General features: G+C 39.6%; 1 protein-coding gene across 4 annotated transcripts; it reads left to right on the top strand.

Annotated features, from left to right (window-relative positions):
- The first annotated feature begins 689 nt into the window (after positions 1-689).
- si:ch211-160o17.4 (homeodomain-interacting protein kinase 1) lies at positions 690-20,268 on the top strand. 4 transcript variants are annotated; one of them, XM_037763732.1, is made up of 18 exons: positions 690-1,018; positions 5,219-5,949; positions 6,738-6,929; positions 7,027-7,208; positions 7,374-7,497; positions 8,808-8,927; positions 9,128-9,214; positions 9,369-9,553; positions 9,661-9,811; positions 10,504-10,690; positions 11,008-11,126; positions 12,334-12,468; positions 13,477-13,634; positions 14,742-14,813; positions 15,179-15,349; positions 16,293-16,507; positions 16,614-16,717; positions 18,164-20,268. In XM_037763732.1, the coding sequence occupies exons 2-18, from the start codon at positions 5,221-5,223 to the stop codon at positions 18,620-18,622; spliced, it is 3,390 nt and encodes a 1,129-aa protein (XP_037619660.1). In that variant the 5' UTR covers positions 690-1,018; positions 5,219-5,220; the 3' UTR covers positions 18,623-20,268. The 4 variants fall into 4 exon arrangements, with proteins under 4 accessions (XP_037619660.1, XP_037619651.1, XP_037619674.1 ...); XM_037763723.1 differs by having other exon boundaries at positions 13,474-13,634; XM_037763746.1 differs by lacking the exon at positions 12,334-12,468.
- The last annotated feature ends 518 nt before the right edge of the window (positions 20,269-20,786 follow it).

Here is a 20,786-nt window from a genome sequence, read left to right as displayed (position 1 = left end):
CAGCTTGAATCTCTCTAACACAAGTTTTACCAGGTAAATTCTATGTAATATCTTGAAAGACACTTCCTTAAGTTTGTTATTGATACAGTATTTATCACAAATTTTCCAAGCTTTCTCCCACTGCATATCCTCAAATAAGGAAAACATCTAGATGGAGGCACAGAAACATAACTGAGTGTGTTCCTATGACTGGAAAGCTCATAAGTGCATTAGTAAAGTAAGCTGTAAGGTTTATGCTCCTTACTGACTAAAAATATGTATAAGTATATAAATTGGTGGAAACAATATTTAAGTGGTGTTTTTTTCCAGTCTTTATAGGTTTCATTTAGTTTTAAGGTACATCCAAACATTCATGGAACATTTTGGTCCCACTGGAAAATTACTGGTAGCCTATATTCTACGTTACGTCACGTCACTTTCTTTTTCTTTTTTTCTTTTTTTTACCGTAAATACGTTATTTACCCTTTTCCATGATGTGTAAAACGACCCCAAATCTCACTCGAACAACTCCTTCAACAATAATAATATAATAATCATCTCATAACAGTTATGAATTACATTTATATGCACTAAAATCCACCTTTATTGTTCACAATGGAAGAAGTTGCGCTCATCTCTGCGCCCACTCCACAGTAATTACGGTAGTAGTATTACCGGAAATGACGTCAGGATCGCAGCTGATATATAAGGACGTGGTTGTTCCGGTGAAAAAGTGGATTTTGCTGCTTCAAGACAGGCTCGCTTTAGAGTAGATTTTATTATGTTTTAATCAACAAATGTATATATTTTTTAGGGCTACATGATTTAGGTTAATAATACAATGAGAACTGTGTGTTTTCTTTCTGAAAACTCTTCATTTGAACGTCTTTAATCGTGCTGTAAAGCTCTCCATCGACTGAAGAAACAATGCAGGCCTAGCTAGCATCTGACGGTAGCTAGAGGAAGCTAATCTGATAACGCTGTGGGGATTTAAACCTTTGGACGAGGACCAGTTTTTCGACGCTTTAACAACAATCCGGTATGTTTACACCTGTTTCAGTATCAAATGTTGCTCTTCACGCACTCTTTGTCATTGTAACTTTAACTTAAATGTGTCAGTGATGAGCTACTAATCCCTTTAAACGTTTGTCCAAGTTAGCTCAGTTAAGTACATGTTGTTGAATCGACCCTAAAGTCTGTGTCATGTTAGGTTACAGATGTTTAACTAAATGATGGTTAATATATATAATTAATTTAGTTTTCTGTCATTTCATTTTTGACTTTCCACTATGGTCCATCACAGTCACCCTGTCAGCATTTATCTATTAAGTACACTGCTTATTTGCATTTTCAGTTGAGTCAAAACATATATTAAAGTAATAAAGTCTGTGTCATAGGGGTTACAGATGTCCAACAAGATGATGGCCAATTTATATAATTAATTTAATTTTCTGTCAGTGATGTGGTCATTTCATTTTTTGACTTTTCCACTATGGTCCATCACTGTTGGCCTCTGTCACCCTGTCAGCATTTATCTATTAAGTACAATGCTTATTGGCATTTTCAGTTGAGTCAAAACATATATTAAAGTAATAAAAGCTGTGTCATGGGAGTTACAGATGTTAAACAAAATGATGGCTAATATATATAATTAATTTAGTTTTTTTTGTCATTTAATTTTTGACTTTCCACTATGGTTCATCACAGTCACCCTGTCAGCATTTATCTATTAAGTACAATGCTTATTTGCATTTTCAGTTGAGTCAAAACATATATTAAAGTAATAAAGTCTGTGTCATAGGGGTTACAGATGTCCAACAAGATGATGGCCAATTTATATAATTAATTTAATTTTCTGTCAGTGATGTGGTCATTTCATTTTTTGACTTTTCCACTATGGTGCATCACAGTCACCCTGTCACCTCTCTCTTTTAGTTAAGATAAGATAAGATATTCCTGTATTAGTCCCACAGTGGGGACATTTGCAGTGTACAGCATCAAAAGGGATAGTGCAAAAAATAAGATGCATCAGCTAACACATATGACAATAACCTGATATTTTCATTTCATTCTCACTGTGCAATGTCATTTTCCACTTGTGCAATTTTGTTAATAGTCTGTTTATTGTTAATACTGTATATACTGCTCCTATTGTTATACTTCTTTCTATTTAAATGGTTCATATTTTGTTACACTTTTGTGTAGCTCTTTTTTTTAATGGTTGTGGAGTCTGACAGCTGCAGGAAGGAAGGAAGGACCTTACACTGCTTGTTTGCATTTACAGTTGAGTCAACACATATATTAAAGTAATAAAGTCTGTGTTTATGGGGGTTACAGATGTCCAACAAAATGATGGCCAATTTATATAATTAATTTAATTTTCTGTCAGTGATGTGGTCATTTCATTTTTTGACTTTTCCACTATGGTGCATCACAGTCACCCTGTCACCTTTCTCTTTTAGTTAAGATAAGATATTCCTGTATTAGTCCCACAGTGGGGACATTTGCAGTGTACAGCAGCAAAGGGGATGCAAAAAACAAGATGCATCAGCTAACACATATGACAATAACCTGATATTTTCATTTCATTCTCACTGTGCAATGTCATTTTCCACTTGTGCAATTTTGTTAATAGTCTGTTTATTGTCAATACTGTATATACTGCTCCTATTTTTATACTTCTTTCTATTTAAATGGTTCATATTTTGTTACTTAGCTCTTTTTTTAATGGTTGTGGAGTCTGACAGCTGCAGGAAGGAAGGAAGGACCTTACACTGCTTGTTTGCATTTACAGATGAGTCAAAACATATATTGACTTCATTTTTCCTCTTAACTGGAAAGTGTAGCTCAACTGGAAATCGGACCCACAAACATTACATTTAGGTCCCAGCCTGTCATTGCATAGAAACACTGCCTGAGCTGTCCAGCTAGAGTTAAGTAATGGCATACATTTTTATTTCTTTAAGGTCTTTATTTGCTTGCAAAACACATTAACTCTGAAATATATAAAATCAATTATATTAATTAGTAACAAATACCGCATGTTTCCACAGAAACAAGAGGTGTCAATCAAAATGCAGATTTACTTTCATTTATAAAAGAAAGCATATGCTCCACTTATGTAAGTATGTTTGTCCTGCTACACATCCTATATGTAGGATGTGCAGCAACTTTTCCTAACACTGTTTATCCAATCCTAAATAAAAGGGTTTTGAGGTGTCTTCCAGCGTCTTTATAATAATTTAATGTCAGGGTCCAGCCCTGCCCGTCAGATAACATCTTACAGTCTTTTAAAATATACAATTTTGACAGAATATCTCAGATTTGATGGTTTGTGGAGCATTTTACACTCAGTTGACAGTTTTATTAGGGATAGCTAACGAAACCTATTGCAGTCTAATAAGATCAAGATGAACTTTATCATCCCGAAGAAAATTTCCTGGACATAATGCTGGGCAATATGACGATATATATACCGTCAAAACGATATAAAAATGTCTATTGTATATATTTTTCTATATTGTTTCTATTGCAATGTAGGCTAGGCCTATAATTATTATTTTCTCTTGATCTACATTTTTCACTCACACAGTTCTTAAAATGAGAAAATACTCAGTTCTTGTCTATAATTAAGTATTTAATTCACGCAGGAGTATAGGCATAAGGCTTAATAGGCTTTACCGTGTGGTTATTTCATATCAACTATTTATTTATTTATTGAATTACCAGAAAACATTCTGTATCATGATATACATTGTTATCGAGATATGACATGCCGTTTATCGTGATAGAAGATTTTGGCCATATCACCCAGCCCTAGTTGGACACATACAGTATCTGCTGTATAACATACTGCACACACACAGTACATACATACATACATGCATACATACATACACACAGGGCTGTCACCAGTCAACATTAAACAACCCTGCAATACATCCTACCTTCATGAAGGTTATAAATGTTCAGTTTAAGGCTGCCTGCAACTAACTATTTTCATTATTAATTAATGTGCTGATTAACTTTTGATTTAATTGATTCATTAATTGTTTAATGTTTGAACTGTCTGGTGCCTTATCACAATTTCTCAGAGCCAAGATAACATCTTGAAATGACTTGTTTTTGTCCAACCAACCGTCCAGAACCCCAAAATAATAATTTTACAATCAAATATGAGAAGGAAATGCAATACATCCTCACATTTTGAGCTGAAACCAGAGAAGGTATTGGTATTGGACTGAAAATTTATTGATTATCAGTACAGTTGCTGATTAATTTTCCATTAATGGAGTAATCAATGAATCCATTCATCAGTTCAGCTTCAGTCCAGTTTGGTTCAGTTTTTGTTGAAACAGTTTTACAGAGGTGTTCAACTTAACGGCAATTTTAGAGTCTGTAGTTTGAGGATACTGTTGAGGTGCATTGTAGGGATGCACGATATGCATTTTTTTCTACCAATACCAATAAACGATCTGCTTCTCATGGCCCATACCGATAAGATTACCAATAATTTCATATTTTTGTATTTAAAAAAGAAGTTCATAACCTGTAGTTTGTTATGCACACCTGAGGGTAAGAAAGGCTAAGATGTAGTGAGCAAAGATGGATGATTCAATATTCCCTAGCTCTGACCGAACCAAATCTAACATCACTATTGTTAACACAACAAAAACAAAGAACAGCGCTGACTCTTCAAATGTTGATTTTTTTTCCCCCCATTTAAGTACATCACAAAACTTTTAATCCAAATTGCAACTGTGAAAACCATCCACACCAGCGACGACATGTTTGGCTCTAGCGTGCTGTGCTTCTTCTTCTTCTCTCTGTTTGTTCGTAGATTGCAAACCGAATTTAAAGGTGCATACTGCCACCTACTGTAGATAGCGCTTGTTAAGTATTAAAGTAATTTGGCTTCATATTATCAGCTTATCGAAATAATACATAATAATATATCTTTCCTATTATCGGCCGATAATTTATTGGGCCCGATATATATTGTGCATTCCTTGTGTATTGCATTATAGTGAGAGCTGCTTGTAATTATTAAGTCACTGATGGGGTGGACTGTTGTGGACTCCATTAATTTTAGCCAAGTGTACCAAATAAACGGAGCATATGTAGCAACGCAGGGTATCAACACTGATTGTAATGTTTATTCATAATTTTAAGAAGTTATTAAGGTGATTTAGGTTCTTTGTTTTATATCTCCATCTAATTCTCATTAATCTCTTTTCAGCTATGAGCTCTCAGCTGCAGGTCTTCTCTCCTCCCTCCATCTCCTCCAGTGCCTTTTGCCGCGTTAAGAAGGTGAAGGTGGAGAGCAATGTTTGGGATGTGTCCACCACTGAAGCTTACAGCTCCATAGCAGGCCAGTCGGCTTACACCTTTACCCCGGCCATGGCTGTGGCACCCTTTGCACCGTCCCTGGTCTTCCCACCTTCAGCACCCGGCTCCAGAGGTCAAGTGGTGGTGAGGGCGGCCGATAGCACTGGCAGTCTTCCCCGTGGATCCAGCCGTCGCGTGACAGAGCAGGCGACATCTTCCTCTTATGCTCATACCGAGACGTCCTCTGAAGCAAGGGGGCACAGGCACGGGCAGAAGAGAAAGATTGAGGAAACCAGTGAAGGCAGTGGGAGCGGATGTGGCAGTGTCCAAATATTGGAGGAGCTCTCAGCCCCTGCAGCAACTTACTCCACCCGTACGGGTGGGGGAGGAGGAGGCACAGGCCAGTCTATACCCCACTCAGCTCCAACCACCAAGAGTAGCAGCTCCAATGGTGAAGGGGATTATCAGCTAGTGCAGCACGAGATCCTCTGCTCCGTGTCCTGCAGCTATGAAGTGCTGGAGTTTTTAGGAAGAGGCACGTTTGGACAAGTGGCCAAGTGCTGGAAGAGGGGCACCAATGAGATTGTGGCCATCAAGATCCTGAAAAACCACCCTTCGTATGCTCGTCAGGGCCAGATTGAGGTAATCAAACATCATTTTGTTGATAAAACTAGGGCTGCCCCCTCTTAGTCGATTAGTCGACTAATCAGTCGTTTTCGTTGACAAAGATTTCTTTAGTCGATTAGCCGTTTTTTATGCGTAATGCTAATAATTTGTGTGGCTGTATGTGAGATTTATATAGGCCCTGCCGATCTAGCTCGAGAAATGTTGAACAGAGTCGATGCTTCAAACCTAATGGCAGCTTAACATGAAAGCTAATTTATTAACACTGCGTTCTCCAGTGTCAGATGCACCTTTGGTGTAGGAAATGGTCAGTTACACTATAATACTAGGATCATAGTATTGTGTTTACAAGGGTTCCACTTTATCTGCAGATGCATCACAGATGCTACCAGGTTGTTGTTGGTTAGGGCCGATAAATTTAAATGCAACTGATGTATAGTGACTCCCTGCCCAAGGTACAACTGACACTAGGGCTGCAACTAACGATTATTTCATTGTCGATTAATCTGTAGATTATTTTCTCGATTAATCAGTTCATTGTTTGGTCTAAATGTTGATCAGTGTTTCCCAAAGCCCAAGATGACGTCCTCAAATGTCTTGTGTTAATCATTGCAGCTCTAACTGTCACGCCACATTATCAATCATTTTGAAGCCAACTGGTTAAATGAAACCGGCCACCACTGTAACTGACTTACATAAAATATCATTATTGTGTACTTCCTTGTACTTGCATAACTCGTTATGCAACATGATTGCACCAGATTTAATTGACAAGTTACACAGGTTTACTTGTTTCTCTTTAATAGGTGGGTATCCTGAACCGACTGAGCGCAGAGAACGCGGACGAGTACAACTTTGTGCGTTCATACGAATGCTTCCAGCACAAAGGTCACACCTGCCTGGTGTTTGAGATGCTGGAGCAGAACCTGTACGACTTTCTCAAGCACAGCAAGTTCAGCCCACTCCCCCTACGGCACATCAGACCCATACTGCAGCAGGTTGGCAAATGTTTTGGCAGACATTCATTAAATCATACTTTTACTTTTATTTCTTAGTATTGCAGCTGAATGAATATTTGTGTGTTTGTATCTTTAGGTGGCTACAGCGCTGATGAAACTGAAGAGCCTTGGTCTGATTCACGCAGACCTGAAGCCAGAGAACATCATGCTGGTGGACCCCCTTAGACAGCCCTACAGGGTGAAGGTCATTGACTTTGGCTCAGCTAGTCATGTGTCCAAAGCTGTCTGCTCAACCTACCTACAGTCTCGCTACTACAGGTTAGTGGCAAGACACCCAGCTGCGTTTTGTTAATCTAAATACATCTTTCCTTGTAATCCTATGAGAATGAATGGTGACAAATAAGCCATGTTACTAAGACACACAACTCTAGCTCAGTTGTTTTTCCATGCTACTAGTCCTTTAACCTTCTCTTTGCTGTCTAGGGCTCCAGAGATCATTCTGGGTTTGCCGTTCTGTGAGGCCATTGACATGTGGTCCTTGGGCTGTGTGATTGCTGAGCTGTTTCTGGGTTGGCCTCTCTACCCTGGGGCCTCCGAGTACGACCAGGTCAGTACTGATGTTGGTATTTCCCAGGTCTTAAAAATTGCTCAAATGCTTGGGAAAGGTTAACCTATAAGATAGAATAGAGGCCACAAGTTGTTTGTTGATAGCAGGTCATGAAAGCACTGTAGTTGCTCTGTAGAACTCCTATTGAGAGCTGCTAGTTTTTCTTATAACGGCCGGGCCACACAGGCTGCTTGGGCAGCGTGTGACGGCTACTTTGCTGAATTGATGCGTCTCTCACACCTGTGGTTTCCACACTGACAGCGTTTCTGCTGCTGCACTGATACTGCCAGCCTTTTCTGTCTTTCTAGAGTTTGCTTTTCATAATGGCCATTTCATTTCATTATAAATGTCATTTATATTTAGTTTTGACAGAAAGAGGTTAAGAAGGGCGCCTGGGTTAGCTCAGTTGGTAGAGCGGGCGTCCATGTATTAAGGCTTGGTCCTGACCGCGGCGGCCCGGGTTCGAATCCGGCCTGTGGCCCTTTCCGCATCCACTCTCTCTCTCCCCCCTTTCAAGACTCTATCCACTGTCCTGTCAATAAAAATGGAAAATGCCCCCAAAAAAATAACTTTGAAAAAAAAAAAGAAAGAGGTTGAGAAGCGAGTGCTCATTTGTATTAATCCACTATTAAAAGCCAGTACTTTATTCATTCATGGAGCCATGCAAGTCACTGCATTTTCCCCAACACTGTCCTGCAAATATTTCAGAATAAAAACCTTATGTTAACAAATGAAGGAATTCTGTCCACAGAAAAAAACGCTAGAAGTATTGAACAGGGAAGTATTGACTTACAAATATATATATATATATATATATATATATATATATATATATATATATATATATATATATATATATATATATATATATATATATATATATATATATATATATATATAAACATTTGTCTGTTACATATTCTACAGATATAGACATTGAAACTGTAGTAATATTGCTGGTACGATGTAAATATACAGTCAAAAGATCATCTGTCTTTGCTGTGAACCGCGTGACATGCGGAAAAAATAGGTGAGACGCAGCCGCGCCGCGCCGCTCACACAGACTGTGTGGCTGCTCTAACCTGTTAACATGGGCGCCATTATAGAAAGCACTAGGATGCGCACACGCTGCTCACGTTCCCAATGTGTCCCAGCCGTAAGCCAAGAGATACCAAAGTGTTGCAGAATAACAAGCATATCTACAAACTGTAAGGCTATATATTGCAGCCAGTCCGATTTTAGTCATATCCACTGACTGTTTTGTCTCACTCTGATTCTTAAACTTGAATGTTGTTTCTTCCCGTTTCCAGATCCGTTACATTTCTCAGACTCAAGGCCTGCCTGCGGAGTATTTGCTGAGCGCCGGCACGAAGACCAGTCGCTTCTTCAATCGAGGACCTGACTCTAGCTACCCACTCTGGAGACTTAAGGTTAATATAACCGCATATTAATGATGCTGAGCATCTGCTTATTAAGTATGCTGTAAGGATTATTAGGAATATCAGAAAATGATAAAATAAAAATAAATCTGGATGCTCCTTCTGATTTAATTTTTTGTTTTGAATTGTATCCATATCACTTAATGTTTAATAGTTTTAGCACTTAATGATGAACATGATCCATTTTCCAGACTCCATCAGAGCATGAAATGGAGATGGGTATCAAGTCCAAGGAGGCCAGGAAGTATATCTTCAACTGTCTGGATGACATGATGCAGGTAGATGGCTTTCTCACATAACATCTAATTAAGTTTTAGCACTTCACACACTGTTTTCACACAAGTACCACACACACAAACCCTAGAAATCACATTTCCTATACCTCATATTGTTTGTTTGACCCATTTGGGTGTTATCTTTTTTGTATTCCAGGTCAACCTGTCTTCTCATTTGGAGGGAACGGACATGTTGGCTGAGAAAGCTGATAGACGAGAGTTCATAGACCTCTTGAAGCGGATGCTCCGTCTTGACGCCGACAAAAGGATCACGCCTACAAAAACTCTGGGTCACCCCTTTGTCACAATGAGCCACCTCATGGATTATCCCCACAGCTCACAGTAAGTGTGAAGATGTTCTTTTAGGCACCGCTGCACATACATGTTGGTTTGGGTGAGTCTTTATTTAAATGTAATCGCTGAAACACTTGTTACTCCATCTTCTCCAGTGTGAAGTCCTGCTTCCAGAACATGGAGATCTGTAAGCGTCGAAGCTCCTACGACAGTGGCAAATCCTTGTACTCCACCAATGCAGTCCCCAGCGCTGCAGCGGGCAACCTCACTGTTACCTTCAGTAGCCAACTCAACCAGCATAACCAGGTATGACCAGTGGTTGTGTTACACATCCTCGTTGTCGACAGAGTCGTAAAAATTCCATCATAATCGATTATTACCAGTCATTTTCATTTTTTAATGATAAGACACATTTAATAGCATATCATTTTCATTAATTTACATTTTTTTATAGTTAATATATAAAAAAAACAAATTTATAGTTAATGTTTTTATAAGGGTATGGAGAGAAAAGATGAACAGAGACACCGACCATGCGGTTACTTTTCATCTCAACATGTCATCACAAGAAGCAGATGATTTTTAGACAATTACAGTTTTTAATTTACTGATCCTGCAAGCACTTGCTTCACTGGGAGAAAATCCTGCAGCATACTGACACACCGAGGCACCCTTTAGCGTTTTGTATGAGATGCACTGTGCTTTCAACTAACTCTAATGTGTAAACCCATCTATGTCATTATTAGCCGGTTAGAGAATGTGTTGCTGTGACCCATAGCTCTTCAACACGCTACTGTGAATTACTTAAAGTTCACCCTCAGTGTCCTAATCTGTCAAAATGACGAACAGCTTTCCGAAAAACTTCATTCAATGACGGAAAATATTTGGTTAATGAAACCTCTGGGTTTACCCATATCGTCACCACTAATTCTTACACATGTTTAGGAACCTGTAACTCCTCTAGTATTAATCAATGGTGTTTGTAATTTCTCTAACAGGTGCCTTCTGCGGGGGGAGCGGTGCCTTTGCTGAACTACCAGCCAGCTCTGTACCAGCAGGCAACTATCAACATTCCCGGGCTCGCTCAACAGAGTGTCCCGATTCCAACGCGTCCTGCTGGGCTGTGTAACCAGACCGAACCCTTTCAACAGACTCTCATCGTCTGCCCTCCCTCCACTATTCAAGGTAAAGTATAAAGTTGCAATCGGACTGAAAAGAAGGCAGAAACCACACAAGAGGTTACGGCAGTGTGGAAGGCTTATCAAATGCCAAGAAACTTCACTGTGGTTTATTCCCATTTGATGAATGAGTGTCCTCAGTGTGTCTTCCACTTTGATTGGTACCTGGTTGTGTCTACCAACATGTTGATTGTTTATTACTAGCCAGGGATATTTACCAAAATCGGATCTTTAAGGGATATCCATTGTGCATGTAAAATTACCCTGAGAAAATCAGTATTTTGATGTTACTCATTGATATGCTTGTGTGGAATTGTTTTCCAGGGCTACAGCCATCCAGTAAGAGTTCCAGTTTCCCTGTGAGGATGGAGAACTCTGTACCCATAGTACCTCAGAACCAGTCTGCTCAGTCGTTGCAGATCCAGCCAAGTATGCTCACACAGGTAAGAGTTTGTAAGGTGTGTGGATGTTACGTCAAATTTCAGATATCTGTGAGGGGCTAATCTTTTTGAAAAAGATTTTATAAAACGATTTCATGCTGTTTTACTGTGGTCATTTGAAAAGAGAGACATTGCTTGTGTTGTCTCTGGCACACTTTCTTTGACAGCGAAAGTGTGCATGTATGGCTGACCGAAGTGCAACTGGTACTTAACTATTATTTGGTAATTTTTCAGTATTATTACGTGCAATTCTTTGGTTCAATGTAGTGTATAGATCCGCAGACTGGAGCATCTGCTACCGATGAGAAGCAGAGTGACCGCTTTCTCATCTGAATGGGTCCAAAGTGGGTCAAAGATGCGCCAAGTAGACCTGCCTCATATATACATCTCCTGTAGGAAAGGGGTATTGGAGGTTAATTTGCATGTAAGAAGAAGTATGTAGATTTGCAGCATTATACACTTCTGATGTGACTTCAATTTCAGCAATTCCGTACAGATTTTCCTTCACGCAGTGCACATGAGCACATTTTTTTGTCATCTGTCATTTAGAAACCTAAACTCGAGGTTGCAGAAAAAAAATCTGGCTAAATCCATGAATGATGTCATGTTCTTAGCGCCAAGCTGAGAGCAATCATGCCCAGTTTGCTCATTCATGGATTCACTGAGTGCATCCAAAAGTTCTCCCATTTGGGGTTTTTCCTTTCATACCCCCCTCTCTTTTTGCTGCCAGCAAATCAAGCCAAAGTTTAGCTGGGAGCAGTTTGAGACATTTGCTTCAATAGAAAGGTTTGCTTTCAGTGGAGATGTTGTTTATTTAACTGCATTTATACCGGTGATGTTTGAAATAACAAAAGATTTGACTTCAGCAACACAGTCCATGCTGTTTATTGTTGTTTGTGTTTCTGCTCAATCTCGCCTTGGATTTGCTTCCAGGACTGATTGGACTGCCACTCAGGGCCAAGCCTCTCTTATTCCCAGTCTCCTATCTGGGATGGAGGCCAGATGTTAAATGCTGGAGACTCATCTGGCTCGAAAAGCTTCTTAATTGCCGTTTGCTAAAAGTAGGAATAATTGCTGCACACTGCAGAGGTCAGGTGTCCAGATGGCCAGTGGTAGCAGTCTTCGGAAACAGCCTTTTGAAGGATATTTCTTTCCATCGTGCCCTAACGCTGCCCTCCCCTCCCCTATCCTCCCTCCCTCCCTCCTCCAGGGTTCCTGCACACCCCTGATGGTGGCCACCCTGCACCCACCCTCAGCAGGCATAGCCCCCCAGTATTCTCTGCCCCTCGGGCTGGGCACCGGGGTGGGTCGGCCCACCCTCCTGGAGCACACAGCCACAGTGCTGGTAAAGCAACAAGGACACCCCTGAAGAAACACATGCACACTTCTTCTACCACTAACAATGCCATCTCTCTCCCGCCCCACTCCGCCTTTTTCTTTTCATTTGTTTGCAATTTTTTCCCTCTGTGCCACACGCCATATGGGGCTAGTCTTTATTTTATGCATCATATTCCTTCATTTTGCCTTTTCACACACAGACATGTCAGAATCATGGTTGCTTTTTTTTTTTTTTTTTGGTCTTGGATCACCATTATCCTTCTTTGTATTCATTTTTTTAAGAATTCCCCTTTGTGACATTAAATCACAATCGACAAAATGTACTTTCCACTCCAAAGGACGCACCGTCCCAACAACATTCACACACTCTTTCATTCCCTCCGCCAAAGTCTTTCCCCATAGGTGTGCTGAGGGCATGGAGCGCATGTGTTGCTGAGTTGGTCTGCGCTTTGCTTGCAGCTTCTCTTGTCCTGTCCTTCCTTGGTTTCAGCAAAGGAGGTTGCAGCTACAAAGTCACTAAAATCCCTACTCAACAGCCCGACTCTCTGACACACATCTTTTGTTTCAGCCCCAGAACATGTGGCATGCCTTTTCCCAAGACAGCTTATCAGCAGACTGTTTGGCATCAGTGAACTAAACTAATCTCTTTCTTCAGTATTTCTTCTTTAACAGGCACCGTGGTCCTGTGTATACTTGTCTTTATACCTGATCTGACTGTTTACAGTGCTTCATTGTTCGTGCTTTGCATGATATCATCTTGTGCATTTGTTGCAGGGCAATGCTATAATAAGGTATTGGCTTGGGGAAGGTTGCTCGCTTCTCTATCTTTGTGCTTTTGCCTGTGGAAGAGATTGGTTTGTGGCCAATTGGTTTGCCTCTTTGTCTTTGGATTTATTTCTCAGCATGGCTCAGTTTGTCTGACCCATTCCAGCAATCATATGACTTGTGTTGACTCATTAATATCTGATCTTTTATATTACATGTACTGAAGTGTGAGTGTCATTTTTCTCAGCAGGCCTGGCCCACTGGCACCCAACAGATCCTCATACCATCATCATGGCAGCAGGTCCCAGGTGTGGCCATCCACAGCTCCGCCCACCAGTCAGCTGTTCCTGAATCACCGCTGGAAACGCTTCATTCCGATGCTTCCACGCAGCAGGGACACAGCTGGAGGTGGGTCAACCAACGACTGTTAAATCCAGTCTGATGTCTGAACTAGCATCTTATAGTTTTACATTTTACTGTCTTTTTTCAAAAATGTCACAAACATCAAATTCAGACATGCATTTGATTTAAAAGATGCCATTTTTGCCTGGTATCTTGGTTAAAGCTGCAGTAGTCTGTCACTTTGAGCAAATATGATGAAATTATTTTTATAAAACGGTCACTATATCCTGACAGTAGTGCATGAGAAAGATAATCTGTGTCCTCCTGTGCTCCTAATGGCATTTGTAAGTTTCTACCGTGCCCAGATCTAAACAACCGAGCTGGAGCCTGGGCAGTTGGCGAACTCCGATCAAACTAGGCAGCGCTGCTCAAATATGAATCAAGATTCTGTTACTGTAATGCCTATTTCCGCCTTTTGTGACCCGGCTGCCCTGTTGAAAACAGTCGAGACAAAACCAAGCCGACCGTAGAAAACTCTCATTTTACAGCTGAACAGGACATTTAAAATATGTTTCAAAAAACATTTGAGGCGAGAAATAGGCATTACAGTAACAGAATATTGATTCATATTTGATCAGCGCTGCCTAGTTTGACTGTTTGATCGGAGTTCACGAGCTTCTCGAGCAGCAATTGACAGCTGCCTAGAGACTCCTCGGCTCTGATTGGTTGTTTTCCTCCATTCTGTGAAATCTTGCAATCACCATTAGGAGCACCGGAGGAACATGATTATCTGTCTCATGCACTTGTTTGGTTATATTGACCGTTTTATAAAAATAACTTCTTTTTTTTCATTTTTGCTCAAAGTTACCAACTTTAGCTTTTAAAGGTACTCATTTTTACAGCGCTTAATACCTAGTGTCTTTTTTTTTTGTGGCTAATATGACTTATTTGATTGATCATCTCAATCATATCCAATCAATTTTGCCATTATATTGACTTATTTGGAATAAGTACTTAACAGATAATGACAGAGCAGTGTGAGGGATGTAAACGTTAACATACTGTGGGTTTGTGCCAGAAAAGTCCGCTTTCTTTGCGTTTTATTTAGTTTCATGTTCTGATTTTACCAGTGGTGTGTCCACCTCTGACTTGTTTGATCTTTGGCCCTAATAGGAGCACAACCCAAGCCAGGACCCAGCAGGAGAGGAAGAAGGTGAAAGCCAGACGTGGAGAGAACAGAAACAGGTTGGTTGAGTCCTGTAGTGTTTAAAGTCGTCACACCAAATGACAGAAAAAAACTGACACCATAAAACTCAACCAGCAATTGTTTATCACTTAAAGCCATTTATTACTTAGTATTACAGCAGTTAGTTTATCACCTTTTAACATAGATGTAAATGCAAATAAACATTGATAGAATGAAAAGTAGACTGTTAAAACAACTCAGTATTTTTGTAGGTGATGCATCTTTTGGTGGTAGATTGATTATATTTTTTTTTAGAGTGCAGCAAGACCTTTGCACATTCCTTCATATTCTGTTTTTACCACAGCTGAAATCACGTTTGCTTTGGGTGGGAAAACTCAACATTTGTTGTCGTTTCTCTGCTCAGGGGTATATCCACCGCATCGTTACTCAGCAGCAACGGTGTGACCCCACCCAGCGCCAGCGCCACATGGTCCCAGCCAATCGTCATCTCCGACACACCCAGCCCAGCGGTCAGCATCATCACGATTCACAGCGACACTGACACAGAAGATGAGCGCAAATTCCATCCCGCCAGGTGAGGAACAAGGTTTTAATAGTTTGGAATTCTCAATTAGTTTATTATTTTATTTTTCGTTTCGACTTTTTGATTTCATTTTAGTTTAAGTTAGTGTGTTTGCTAGTTTTAGTTTAGTTTCAGTTTCTCAGAGAGTTGCTTTTTATATATTTAGTTTTACAGTAGTTTTTAGTTATTGTTAGGGCCATGTATAATGTCTCAGAAGTATATATAGATATATAGATATATATATCTATCTATATCTATATATATCTATATATAGATATATAGATATATCTATATCTATATATATCTATATATATCTATGTATATCTATATAGATATATATAAAATGTATGGTTGGAGAACAGGAATTGTCATAATGTTTCATTTTGATGCTGCTTTAGTGAAGCAATTGCGGCATAGCGCCATCTCAATCTGTTAAATTTCTGTGGTTCAATGTCACGAGAGTTGACGGAAATTCATGCCGTCTCCTTTTTCCGGTAGTGTGATATATCAGAGCTAAAAAAGGAACTGAAATTAATTTGTTTATTTTTATTAGTTTTTGACCCAGACTATAGTTTCAGTTAACAAAAATATTTTTCACTGCTTATTTTTTGTTTTAGTTTCAGTTTTAGTTTACTATAATAACCTTGGTGAGGACAAGATAATCCTCTTAACTATTTAGTGAACTCTTCAACAGAGATCTGCGATTGCTCGGCCTCCCTTTAGCATCTTATTTCTTCCATCTTAGATGCAACAGCGCTAGTCCAACATTTGTAGCTCCAAAAACTATCCTACATCCTGGCACCATCCTACACTGCCATGACAATTTTCTACCGGAGGATCAATGAAGGCTTGTTTGACTCCATAGATCAGTCCAGGGCTTTATTCATTTTGACTGAATTACTTTGATATATCTTTAAAATGTTCTTGTGAAATGACACATTTTCTCTGTTTACAGTGTTGGTGTGAGCCAACGCACCAACGTCATCAGCTGTGTGACGGTGCACGACTCGGACTCCTCTACAGCCAGTCCCTTGACTCCTCTGCCCCGCACGCTGAACCAAGCTAGCAACGTGTCATCACGCCAGGCCAAGTCTCTGGCGGTGGTGGCTCCTTCAATCAAAACCCAGGGGTCTGAGAAAGGAGCGGCTTCACGTGGACGCTTGGAGACCGGTGAGAGTCACTCATCTACAGTTGTCTGTGTGTTATCAGGAATGAATTCTATTTTGTGTGTGAAATCAGTATAATGTAATAATACTTGCTGCCTTTTAATTCACAGTGAACTACATGAAGCCTAAGAGATCATCCAACCGACAGCCCTGCATCTCGGGGGAGAGTCACGGACTGGTGCCGAGCCAGTCTCACCCCTTAAACCTCAGCCAGGTAAGGATTCTTACGTGTTAGGGTTTTTTACAAGTTTAGATATGGCCGTTATAGCTTTTATGTTTAGTTCCATTAAACTGTAGTAATAGGTAGTGCTGGGCAATATGGCTTATAAATAATATCTCGATATTTTTAGGCTATATCGCGATATAAGATAAATATATTGATCATAGGGGTGGGTGATATGGCCAAAATCTATCACGGTATATATCATTTTACATCACGGTTGATAAAGAATTGACACAGGAGGTAGACAGTACTGTAAGCACTTGATGGGAAAGGGTGCAAACTCTTCAGTATCTTCATCACAGTGACAAACACTGCTACTAAGGTGAATCATATCCGCTGTGAAAGGTTAGTAAGTCAACAAGATGAAGTGAGCAACATGAGGCACTAATAACACTTATTGCTCCAACAAGGTTAAACATTTATATCGAAACTGCAGGTTCATTGGTTAAAACAAACAGTATTTCAGTATGTCAAGAGGAACAGGCTGGAGGATTTATGTCAACATATGCAGACAGAGGAACAGCAGTCATAAGTTGCAAAAGTCCCCCAAAGAATGATGTCAAAGTCATGTGATGTTTGTACTTGTAGGACACTAAACCGTTACTTTTTATTTCCCCTTTTTTTAACACACATAATCAAATATTTTTGGCAACGATTCTAAAAATCTGGTTGCTAAAGAGTTACAAAGTGTTGAGTTGAAAAACAACCTTGTGTTCATTTAGTCCAAAGTGCTCTCTGCTGGACAAACACTGTAATGGCAGATACGAGTTTATAAATGACCCGTAATGACTATTTTTGTTTTTACACAACTGCGAACTTATGTGCCAATTTATCTCATAAGACAATACCCGCTGATGTTTTTTGGCTCGCTCAAAACAGGGGCTTGTCTTTATTTATTTATTTGTATTAGTTTATTTGACAGGGACAATACATAGGCATTGTTACACTTATTTAAAGTGCAACTGATGCAACGTATATAGGACTTCTAGACATAGCTAATTTGCAGACCTTGTCCCTAGTTAGGCTTTTAACAAAAAGAAAATACATTTAAAAAAAATACAGATAGCACATCATACATAAAATCCCATTGTACATTACAATCATTTTACATATGATCATATTAATGTTAAATTTTAAATGTCACTAACCCACAAGTGGGTTGGTGGTCAGTACGAACTCCTGCTGTGCAGTCAAACTTTGCTCGAACCCACAAAGCTTCTTTTCTTTGCGAATCTTTGTCTAAAACGATGCACGATACATTTCAAATATCTCAATTTGAAGGAATGATGCAGCCATAACAAACGTAGTCTAGGCTTTGAATATAAAGTGTTTCTAATCGAAACAAAAGAAACGGACCAAGTGTACAAGTGATTTTGTGCCTTCTTCTCGATGCATCGATGCAGTTGCATGTATACCGAGTGTCATTTCTTTTTTTAGGTTCAGCCGGTGGTTTCTTCATCTCAGGAGCGTTCCCACAGTGACTCATCTTTGCGTCGCCAACCGACGTTCCCTCCGGCCGTCTCCTCTCACTACAACTTCCCCGAGGTGTCCGCCCTGGCCTCCGCCTCGGCTCCTGGCCCCAGCCTGTACGCCTACCCGGCCTCCACTGCCCTCTCCTCAGCTTCTCAGGCCATGGAGCAGCTGCTAGGCCGTGGCCACGCCGGCCACGGACACTCCCCCTCCGCCTATGCAGCAACGTACACCTCATCGTCCTCCTCCAGGAGAGACTCGGCCGGTCGTAAGGACTCTGTGAGTAGTCTGCTGCACGGCCTCCCCGCAGCCTACCAGCATCAGTTTGCTACTGGTTCTCCCTACGTTAGTGTGACGCCCCGGGCCGAGGCTTACAGTGCCTACCAGCTAAGCCCCAGGCGCCTCACGCAGTACCCGTACCTATAGGGAGAAACGCACACTTTGAACAAAGAAAAAGAAAAAAATCTACTTTCCCACATAATATCACGGAGGGACATTTTAAACTGTATTTCTAGTAGAATAACTGTTGGTCACTTATTTGTTTGCTGCTTTTGACTCCAAGGCGGCATTTCACCTCCAACTCATTTACATGCTCTTTTGGGTCGTTTTAGTGTTTATGAAATGTTCTCTGGTATTATTTGATATCATATCGGTTTATTTGCCCTTAACAATATTGTTTATAGCCTGTATTTTATCCCCATCTTATCCAGATGTATAATTAAGGCATTGTGGTAAATGTATTTTACTCCTGTTTATCTTGAGGTTTATGTGAAGAGAGGTTGTCCTCCTGTCACATGCTGCGATGACACTTTAGGCTTTTAGACACGTGACTCACAAGACTAGTGAAGGGCTAGCTGACAAAGAGAGTTACAAGTCATTAGTTTTCTCATGACCCTCGTTATAAAGTTTTCACACTAATCCCGTGAGGCCCTGTGTTTTTAGCTAACATAATAATGGCTGTACCTTACCCATGTCTGTTTACTCACAAATTATGTCTTTTACTATGTTTTAAATTATGTTTTGTCATTGTGAGAAAGTTAAGAGGAAGGTCCATGAAGATGTCGAATAAGAGAAAAGATGTGGTCAAAACTGTGATGGATACATGTTAATTTAAGTGCACATGTGATAGTCTGTTAATGTAGTGACAGTGTTTAGGCAGGATTAATCATGTCCTTATGCAATAGAAACTTTTTTTTTTTTTTTTTTTTAAATCTGCATCAACTTGAGTGCTGAATGTATTTATGAAGTATAGAGGAGTGAGATCAGCATCCTGAGGAATGACGTGAAAAAAGAAAAGATATTAACCTTCTTCCCTACTTTTCTCTCCTTGAAATATAAAAAAAAAATCCAGCTTCACATGGACAGAAAAATATTCTATATCTGTGAATCCTGACTGTGTAGGACCTGCTCATTTATTAAAACAGCTTTATGGCCAGTTTTTACTGTTTTGTTTAAAAAAATAATAATGATTTTTTCCTGTTTTCTCCCCCATGACACTTTGGAAATGCTCGCTAGGAAGTTGTAACAAACTACCAACACTGTTGTACAATGACTGATGAAAATAACAATCATGAAATCTGTTAGTAAAAAGGCCTTCTGCTCAGTTACTTAATGTCTGATGAGAAACCACTTAAGCGGTTATGTCTCTTGCAATAACTCAGTCAAAGGTGGTTCTGTCCACTAAACGTACACAGTGTATTTCCCCCCCTAAAATGTGCAAAAGTGGCCAGTTTGGCTTCAGTCATGTCTGAATATAATATGTTGAAATCCATTGTTTTTCACATATGGATTACTACAGTCGGAATACAGCTGATTTGCGGCTTTTCCTGCCACCGTCTTTTAGTTAAAGAAGGTGAATCTCGGGATGGTTTCTGTGGGTTATGAAAGCTTTTTTAGTAAATCCTTCCCTGTTGTGTTTGCATCAGTTTTGTGTTGTAATGTCTGAATATTTAACTGTATTCATCTTAACATAGTATAGTTAAGAGGCTATTTGGTAGAACTAATTCAGGGAATAAAGGTTTCAGCTCAAATAATCCACTGTCACTGTTTCAATAAAAATAACCACAAATTCACAACGCTTTGTTTCATTATTCCTCGCCCCCACTGTTCCGATATTAAACTACGAAATAAAGCTTTAATTTCCCTCATTATTCTGAACTGATACTGCAGAGAAAAGTTAGTACTGCTGATGTATGATGGACAGAGGCCCTTTGTTTTCGGGTTGTCTGTCTGTCCAGCCCATTCTCGTGAACGTGATATCTCACAAACACCTGAAGGGAATTTCTTCAAATTTGGACTATGATTTTTTTTGTTACTTTTTTCTGCATATTATACTGTAACTTTTTTTTCGACTTTATTTCGATATGCGATAAAGGTCATACTTTTTCGTATGACCTTTTTTTTTTTTACATACTATGACATTTTTTGGAGTTTTTTTTAAACACACTATAGAATGACTGTTTTAAGACTTTTTTCGACATACTATACTGTATTGTGATTTTTTTCTTGAAAGACTACTATGATTTTTTTTCGACATAATGTACTATGACAATTTTGTGACTTTTTTTTGGACATACTACTATTATGATTT

The sequence above is a fragment of the Sebastes umbrosus genome, chromosome 1, assembly GCF_015220745.1.
Source record: "Sebastes umbrosus isolate fSebUmb1 chromosome 1, fSebUmb1.pri, whole genome shotgun sequence".
Taxonomy (NCBI): Eukaryota; Metazoa; Chordata; class Actinopteri; order Perciformes; family Sebastidae; genus Sebastes; species Sebastes umbrosus.
This window is presented reverse-complemented; position numbering and strand designations above follow the sequence as displayed.